Here is a 9831-nt window from a genome sequence, read left to right as displayed (position 1 = left end):
ATTTATCATTACAGTCTGCAATGTGTTATAATATAATGAAAAAATGTGCGTGGATATCCTGAACGCATAAGCAAAGATAAGCGAAAAAACTTCAGTCAACACTCATCATATTTTTCTAAACACTTTATGACGTTAAAGAGCTCCCATATAGATCGATATATATATATTAGGTCGCCAAGTTCATTATCAAATGATCATCTCAATGATTTTATTGGGCAAACTACTTCTTGATTATTAAGAACCGGTGGAAACAGATCCTGCGCGACAGATCGTATCTCAATCTGTTTATCCATCGTTTCCCCGCGTGATTCATAAACATTTTCTTCTGGGCAGCTGAGTGTGTGTTTTGATTTAGTTTTAATCTGAGCCTCCCAAAACAATTACGCACTTTAATATTAATATTTTACTGTTACTGTCGATCCATAAAATAGGTTATAAAGACGGTGCAACGTTCACAGCAAAGCAATAGAAAATATTTAGTACAACATGTTGTGGATGTGTGGATATAATCGCACAATATTTTTTTGCAAATTCCTTTAAAATATTATATAATTATATAGTTTATATAGTAACTTTCGTTCGGGTAAAGTTTCTTTTGACTTTTCTTCTGAAAAAAACGCTAAACTCTTCGTGCTGTGTCAGATGTCTCACTGCATGTGCAACAACATGTAGCTTATTATTATCATAAATATTAAAAGAATAAATATCCTTCTACTGACAACAAAACGTAGGTTATATACCTATATATAAAACCACGTGTTAAATATGATGATAAACAGACAACATGACGCACGAGATTCTTTCGGCTTATCTGCTATATGGGCTTCTGCGTAAAGGACGGATAAAGACGAAAAGAGACAGCTTGATAACATGGAAGCTATGTGTCTCTGTGTATGTGGCCCCCGGGAGTGAACATAAGCTGCATTTCTACGTTGAATCAGAGGAATTAACAGCGTCTTCTAACAGATGAGTCACAAAAAAACAGCCTGCTGAATTCCTTTTAATGGAAACTCCCGTGCGTAAAACTGGAAACAGTAACACCTTGGATAATGTTGCGGTTGAAAGCATTCGTGACTAGGTGTTCCAGGACGGGATATAAAGATTCAACTGGGTACATTTTCTTTGCATGTGGTTTCTGTTCATCTGTGTGACAGCAGTGACCTTAAGAGACCACCTCTCGCTACACTGACCACCTGATGAGATTTTGCGCCATGGAAAAGCACAATAGCCTGCACTTTGTCTGGTATGTTTCTTGCTCACCACTGCTCCAAAACATCTGGAGACAAAACTCGTATAACGAGTTTATAGGTGAGTTGCATGTGTCGGAACTTTAAATCTCAAATTAGTTTTGAATGCTTTTGTGAAGGGCCCAAACTTCCTGTTGCCATCTCCAAATGTCATTTGTGTTTAAAAATGTGCAATCAATCAGTGGTTATTCCAAACAAACCAAAGGCTCTACAGTACCCAGAAACATGAAATATCCTGTTGACAAGATTGTGTCTTTTCTTGTTTTGAAGCAGGCCGCCTTTTGTTCTCATGCACTGTGTGGGCTGGGGATTCTTGGAGGCCTTACGACATCGATTTTCTGCTGGAACATTTAGTTTACAGTGTGCCGACAGAGTGCAGTTTTTGAAATGGGCTTAGATGAATTTTCGTCAGTGATGCGTTCGACTGCGTTTAATGCGATCAAAATGAACACACGAAGGACCAGTCTGAGTTTTATGACTTTTAAGCTCATCTGCTTCCCAGGGTAGGCCTTTACGCACAATTTAACCGCACTAAAACTTGTTCTAGAGTTAATTAGTCTTATGAGTACTGCTTAAATTTTATGCTCAATCATGTTTTTATTCAACTTAATAAAATATTTCCACATATTACATCATGTTATCTTTTCAAAATGAACAGTCCGTGCCTCAGTGAAGGTGTCTCACTCGTTTTGTCGAGCTAAAAAGTCTTTTCACCAAAGAAAATATGCGTCAGTCAGTGTTCGAAGCTACTTGTTGATACTGTGATCTCTTTTTCTTTGATTTTATTGATGGATTTTTACCTTTTTTCCCTCCAAAATCTTATTATATTTCGATTTTTGTACTATTGCGCACAAGATCAAAGGGAACAAAGTTGTTTATTTCACAGAACCCACTTTATAGCGTCGATATTTAGAACCCAATCTGTCCTCACCTCCTGTGAATAAATTGCTGTTAGCCAAATGAGCTGAGAAAACGACTTTTGAGCACTTTGTTCTCATACCTCAGAGAACCTTAGAGGGGCGGTGCTGCCTCCTCTCCTCCTCCCAGCTTTTGGCTCTCACAGACGGGAAGGCTGGCTCGGGGCGTGCGCTCTTGTGAGCAGCTCCCAAAAACACTCGGAGGGGCGGGGGGCAGAGGGGGTGAGACAACCAGACAGGAAGACAGATCCAGATCGATGGAACCGAGGTGAAGAACCACCATCGAACTTCGCGGCAGCAGTTTTGTTGTTTTTGCTTCTTACTTTTGAGCCTCATTACGCGCACTGATCCTCCTGCTAGCCAAACTAAGAAGATGCCCAGATCTTCACCTTGCGTTTCCCCGTGGTCCTCCTTGTGGCTGGCATCTTTGGCTTCTCTGGTGGTGCAATCGGTGCTTTCTTCCACCTACTCTTCCTCTTCTTCCTCCTCAACATATCGATCTGGGGCCAGTGGAAAGCGGCCAGGCTTCATGGAGAGGACGCTGATTCTCCTGGATGTCAACACCCGCAGTCCGATCAGAGTCCTCAACGACAACTTCCTCTCTCTGCAGCTGGACCCCTCGATCATCAAAGACGGCTGGTTGGACTTTCTGAGGTACCAAAAAGCTTTCAAACAACATCGATTTGTATCACAGTCCACTTCCAAAATGTGTCAGTTCTTTTCTTCATTACGCATGCAGCCACGTTGTGTGAACTGTCATGGAGAGGGCCAGCACGTTTCTTGCTCAGTCAGGGTACTGAGTAGTCCAATGTTCTACGTTACTTAGTTATTTTCATCGAGACGAGCAAACTCCAGATCCATAATCGGGTCATTTAATAAGGTGACGTCGAGAGGATACCATTGGTTCAATGGCTCTTATTTGTAACTTATCTAGAGACAGTATATTGCACTTATTGCAACTACAATGAAAGAATGTCTATTTCACAAGCTGAATCTAATTATAAGAATTGTTTATTTTTTTAAACTTGAATGGCACGTGACATTTCAACGCTATCCACGCTTTAAAACATTCAATAAATAATGAATGCACGGTAAAAACAACAACAACAACAACAACTGACTTTAACTCAGTTTTGTTACTTTACACCTCATTGCATTTCTAAAAAGAGTCACGACTTGACTCTAAAGACAGAGTGTCAGGCTATCAGCTGCGCCGCTGACTGTGCAGTATGAAACATTTTAAAACTTCAAACTTGGCAAACTTAAGGACTCCATGTTTCTGCTGAACTCATTGGATCAAACCACAGAATAGGCTAATGTCCCATTCAGTCCTGGATTGGATTTATTAGTATGTAGCTCAGTGATATGGTACACTGTATCTTGTAAATACAAACCGGTCTTCTGATTTTACAACAAATGCATTGGACCATTTTTAATCTTTCTATTTCCACAACATTACATCACATATAGTATGTGGTCCTATCGGCCATTTATTTCTTTCACAATATATGATATTATATGCATTCCCATTTATTAACTAGAATTTCAGTAATGCTTGATTAAGCTTAAATAACAAGAACAACAACAAGAACAGCCTACTGTCGCTGCAGGCCTCTCGGCCGTCCCTGTGAGCGTATTCCGTAATTTTATTCTGTGAAGCTTGAGCGGCCTGCCACGTATAGACTGTAATAAAAACTTAACTGATTCAAAACAAAATAAAGTCCCCATGTGCCATAATTAATTTTTTTTGGCAATGGCTTAAAACGTCATAGCCTATATCTTCAATAACTTTTTAACGTCACCCAGAGCTAAACATTTGTTCCATGCTGCGTTCACGGTGTGTCAGTGCGTAAAGTTGAGGAATTAGTTTTAATGATTTTATCAATGAGAATTAGTTATATGTTTTTTATTTGCAGAAAGCTCCTTCAATAAGCAGCGTACACAATTTTCACTATAACACAGCTGATTCAAAGAAGCAGCCATATATTATGGGAAAACTGATTTAAACTTTGTATGGAACCGTCCAACTAAACTCTTTAATCTAATTTCAATGGGTCTTGAATTTAAAAAGGTGAAAGTACAAGCAGTCATGCTTTAAACATTATGAATTGCTTTAATCCTCCCGATAATACTGTAGGCTACTTACTGTAGCTGCTTAGTCATGCTTCCCTCCCGGCTGACAGATGATGTTGAAGCCGCTGCCTGTTGCTCGGGGCCTTTGATGAGAAAAACAGGACACGTTTTATGATAGACCTGCCGCAGGCTACTTTAACAGTCACAGCAATGTTAAACGACTTCTTCTTTTCAGGCTCTATTTTCATTTGGACTGCAGATCTGATAAAACTAGGATAAAGATTGTAACAAATAATAAAAAAAAGGGCAAGTCGCTTTCCAAGCTACAAACAGACAACATTACAACGCACAACTGAAAGTATTTACGTCATATTTCCTACGTACTTGTCACTCTGTCCTGTGTGTCCGCAGCTCCAAGCGGCTCGTGACCCTAGCGCGAGGCCTGTCGCCGGCCTTTCTTCGTTTTGGCGGAAAGCGGACCGACTTCCTGCAGTTCAACAACCATAAGAACCTCGCCAAGTCCAGAGGACCAGGACCAGACTATTACCTGAAGAACTACGAAGACGGTAATTATAAACGACATTTCTTTCCTTCTACCCGCTTTTGTGTGTTTTTAAATTACTTTAACCGGGTATATTCTTTGTCTGTCTGTCTTTTTCTCTGTATTTTAGTGCAGGCATTTTATTTCCTCTAAAAAGTGCGTCATGTATTACATTTTCGCAGCGTACGTTTCGTAGTTAAATCTAGCAAGCTGCCATTTCTAAGTGGTACCTAGCTAAAACTGCTATCTACCCTGCAATAAACCCTACTTTTATTAACGTTAAAATATAGATAAAACTGTTATAAGAAGGTGGTTCTTGTTCTAATATTTAGTCTACCCTCACTAAAAGAGCTGGACAAAACACTAGAAACACCACCGAGTATAACACAACAGGCTACTATTTCATTACACTTCGAGGTAGCCTACAACTGCCAACATATTTTCATAAATTAAAATTAATAAGCTTCATTAGGGCCTATTGTTTGGGTCCTGCAATACACTGCATTAGTCAGAGTATTTAGGGCACCATGTTTTGAAAAGATTGTATATGGCCTGCTATAGTTAACTTATAAGCAGATATATCTTGTAGTAATCTGTTACAGTTGACATTTTGGTTTAAAAAAATTAATGTCAAATGAAGACAAATGAAACAGGATTTAGGTTACAGCAGGCGGTCCAGGCTTTAGGCTGCTTGTAAATCAAATTTGGAAACAAACTGTTTTTATCTTGAAAAACCTAATCAGGTTTGATAAAATAGCAACATAAGTAAGATAATGTTGAAATTCACAAGGACATAAATACTAAAGTTGCATTTTTTACCGGCTCGCAGATATCGTGCGCAGTGACATCGCACTGGACAAACAGAAGGGCTGCAAAGTGGCCAACCATCCCGACATAATGCTGGAGCTGCAGAGGGAGAAGGCCGCCACCACACAGCTCGTCCTGCTAAAGGAGCAACTCTCCAACATCTACAGCAACATTACAATAACAGGTAGGAGATCACACACACAAAAATCCATCTTTTTTTCCCCTTACATGTTGTCCTTGTCATTTAGTGTAGTCTCAACTATGGAGGTCATGCGCATTTACTTCTGCAGTCACCCAAGGTTCAAAGCATGCCAATGGAAACCATCAGCTTTCAGAATGACAAATGTAATTTGTAAAGAAGGAATGTGGGGATGGATGGAGGGGTGCAGCAGCAGAGACTAGTAAACAGAGGGCTGACATTTTCGCTGGTTACAGTTAACTCAACCTGACCGCCGAGGGAAGTCTGGAGTCTTGATTTTGGGTGGGCCGCATTTCTTATCTGTTTTTTTATTGACTGAGATGGAAATGAAAAGCGAGAGGAGAAGAGAGTAAATGACAGTTTTGCAGTGTTTGGAATCGTCCATAAACTGTGAGCGCTTGCCAGTGAGGTGAAGAAGAAGTCGGTTCCAGGAATGATTAAGGCTCTTTGTGTGGATTTACAGAGTGGGAAAGTTAGTTGGTTGGTATAACTACAAAAGAAAATATTTTGATGCTACAAGAGGCTTCACAAAGACGTATAAAAAAATAAAAGAATTCATAGAAAAGTACAAAAAGTTGAACTTCTAACCCCACAACAACATTAGAGTCATATACCTCATGCTATTCCAACTTCTCTGTTCTGTACTCTCACAAAAACACACATACTTAATCTGCTCTTTAGCATGCTGAGAAGTCAGTGGGTGTGGAGTGATTTTGAGGTTGGCAGGATTATTATTCCAAAACAGAGAGCGCAGAAAAAGTGAGTTTGAGAGCCAAATAGCTTCTGGAAAAATCACTGTGGATTTGAGAATTCACTCCAAATGGCTCCAAATCTACCTCGAGTGAACCCGTTTGAAGGTGACCCAAATATTTTGGGGCATTTCACACAAAGAACCAGTGGCCTCGCATGAGTGGTTCTGCGATGCGTTGTCCATGTTTCCAGAAGGAACAACGTGACCCTAGTGTACGAGTGATTGAGCGGCTGCATATCTTCAAGTAGTCTCAAGTGCAACAGTCAAACTACGGCCTTGTTGCATTTATCAAAGTAGGCAGGTACAGAGAGGAAGAATTTGGACCGGCTTGTGTCGGGAGTCACATATTATTATATCTTTCTTGGATCCCCAAACTGAAGAGAACCAGAGAGAGAACTTTGTTCACAGCAAGCATCTGCTTTTTTATTACACATCTTATTAATTAGTTTTGGAATGATGTAACTGTGCTTATAGGTACCCCGGGCATTGAAGTCTGTAATTTTTTTTCACCGCATGTGCAGCATGTTTTTATGATTACGCAGGCTTTTGTAGTTTTCATCAGTCAAATATGATCTTTTTTTCAGACTGTGTGAACAAAAACAACATTTTTGAGAATTAGTAGAAACATGACTAATGTGGGTGTGATGGCCAGGCAGGTAGAGGCATGCATTAATCTATTTTTTATATTTAATTCAAAAGCTTTATTAGCAAAATAGTTTCGGAAAAAAAGCAAAAACAGTAACTATAGTGGTGATTTGGCCTTATCGATCAAAAATAAAATCAAAACTCAAAATCAAACCGGCCACTGTCACAGGGAGAGTGGATCGTACACAGGATCAACAACAATCTTCAAGGTACACGCAAAAATCTGTTTTCTTTTATATTTATTTAACAACTTTTACTCACACTAACCATGCTTTCTCTGGCGTGTCCTGGTAAAAAACCATGCACATTCCCGTTGCCCGTTGCCCATCCTATCCTACCTGCCCATATATATATGTCACCCAGTGCAAACTGCAGATTCAAAATAAAAGCCTAAATAAATAATAATAATAATATCAATAAAACAAATCATATCAAACTTCTTTTATCTTCCTAAATGAACTAAATAAATAAATAAATGAGTAAACGTAAAATAATAAAATTATACAAACAATGTGAATAGCTCCAACAGTAACAATACCAAAATAGTTAAAATAGACGAATGTGTGAAAGGTCTTAAAAATGTGATATGCCAATATTAGAACCGGAATAAGGATGTTTAAATGGACCTTTGTGTGTGTTGTTGTTGCTAGTGTGTGTATGAGACTGTGTCTATGTCTTCAGAAGGAACTATAAGTTAAGTAAAAAAGATATGTACATAAAATATGACGTGACTATCACACCACAAGACCAGCGAATTACAGTATGCAAAATACTGTACAATTATACAATAATCAAAGACAATATGAGGTCTTTAAATAATGAAATAAATATTGTCTTGGTGCACTACGGTAGACTATTATATCTTTATTGTATAAAATTTGTATCTTGTTAAAAATAACTATAAACTAATAAATACCTGATTGAGCAAACTGGCCTCTTTCTCACACATAAGCACTCATGTTTCTCGATATTATGACCACACTTCCCGTACACCCTGCTGCTGCCTCCCGTCGCTAAAGATGTTACTTCAACCATCGGCTGATGTGGTCAGCTGCAGCATGGAGGCCTACAGAGGCGGGCAGTCTTCTAGGTTATATAAAAATATACATGGTAACATTTTGCCAAAGATAAAATATGCAGAGCTCCTTTAAGCTTTTTCTTCCTCTGTGCAGATTGTAATCACTTTGGTTATATGGCTACAATTTAGAAAAATCTATGGTTGGAAGTATGATGAAATAGAGTAGAAAATATTGATGCAGTTAAAGTTATGGTGATAATAAATGACAGCTGAGTGTTATTCTCCCACATAGTGAAGATTTTTGCATCATTTTACGGATTGATTATGCCATTTGGGAGGGTTTGGTCTTTTTGAAATTGAACTCCTGCTGGTTCGATGGTTCTTATTATAGAGTGAGAAGTAAGGTTGAGAGCGGCTCCGTGCTGCTTTTGAATGTGTGCCACTGTGTTCATCAGCATCAGGTCAGCGGGGAAGCGGTGGACGAAGCCAAGCAGGAGGACTTTATTTACTCAAATGTTCTCACAGAAAATGTCATTATTCTTTTTTTTTTTATATGATTATTGTTTTGTTGGCTGTATAAGAAAGTGAAATTTGCAGAGAGACTGGGAAGAGAGAGGGAAGGACATGCAGCAAACGGCTGAGTGTGGGAACATAACCGGGGATGACTCAGCGAAGACTTGCACCGCATGTTGAGACACAGGCTAATTAGCTTAAACATACATTGTTCAGTTTACAGTTTTTTTTTAACAAAATAGAACTATTTAGATAATAGTTTAATGGTACGAATCAAACGTACACCAGTCAATGCACTGACCCCATACCATAATTGTTTAAAGACCCCCTCCAGTGAAAATCAAGTGTTTAACCTTGTAAACATCTCCATGTGGTGTTCTTCATGTGCTACAAGACATATCAGGGACAACATCAGCAGTGATCTCCATGGCTGGGCCTGTCTGCTTTTAAACTGCAGTGTACCAAGGACAGGCTGAACAACATGTTTTCCGATTGGCAGGTTTGAGATGTCACAAACCTAAGGAGCCAATCCCGTTAATGGACGGGGTGACGCTATGCATATCATTATGTGTAACCTATGGCAACCACTGCAGCGATGCGCAAGCCAGCTGTAACCGTCAGCGTAATGTTTGCAAACTCACTGCTGACTACTAACGTTAACATTACTACTACTAATTACTACATTTCAAGCTAGCTAAGTTTCAACAAGTAGCTGCTAAACGATGGCAGAGACGTGTTTTGTTTTCGCAATGGAGGGATGGTTGGAAATGTGCGTAGTGGGCGGGGACGATGCAGATTGAGGAATTTTTAATGAGGGAGAAGGAGGAGATGCCTTGGGAGGATTTTTACGAGGTAATTAAACATATTTTGCAGAAAAAACATATCAGACACAATTTATTATTTCAAGCAGAGCATTTTATACGTCTTAAAACAAGACTGGAGCTGCTCTTTAACCCCACCAGAAATCCACAGGTTTTAAGGTTAATTATTATGAGATGCTGATAAACAACGATGTGCAAAATATCAGCAATCAATGTTTTCCCCCCATAATTTTTTAATCCTGCTGGTGTCGGAGGAAAATATCGGCAGATAATCAAGAGTAGGTATAAGAATCGGTTTC

The 9831-nt window shown here is 39.2% G+C and overlaps 1 protein-coding gene across 1 annotated transcript in view; it reads left to right on the top strand.

The window, feature by feature from the left end:
• The first annotated feature begins 2537 nt into the window (after positions 1–2537).
• hpse2 (heparanase 2) overlaps positions 2538–9831 on the top strand; it is a 70795-nt gene continuing 63501 nt past the window's right edge. The window contains exons 1-3 of the mRNA XM_069659109.1: positions 2538–2818; positions 4649–4803; positions 5608–5769. Of these exons, the coding sequence (XP_069515210.1) occupies positions 2538–2818; positions 4649–4803; positions 5608–5769 (598 nt within the window). The remainder of the gene's footprint in view (positions 2819–4648; positions 4804–5607; positions 5770–9831) is intronic.

Source organism: Semicossyphus pulcher, unplaced genomic scaffold (assembly GCF_022749685.1).
Source record: "Semicossyphus pulcher isolate SPU_LCO1_2020_fin unplaced genomic scaffold, fSemPul1.0.p SCAF_12, whole genome shotgun sequence".
Classification (NCBI taxonomy): domain Eukaryota; kingdom Metazoa; phylum Chordata; class Actinopteri; order Labriformes; family Labridae; genus Semicossyphus; species Semicossyphus pulcher.
The sequence above is the reverse complement of the archived record's forward strand: the minus strand, read 5'-3'. Positions and strand labels throughout refer to the sequence as shown.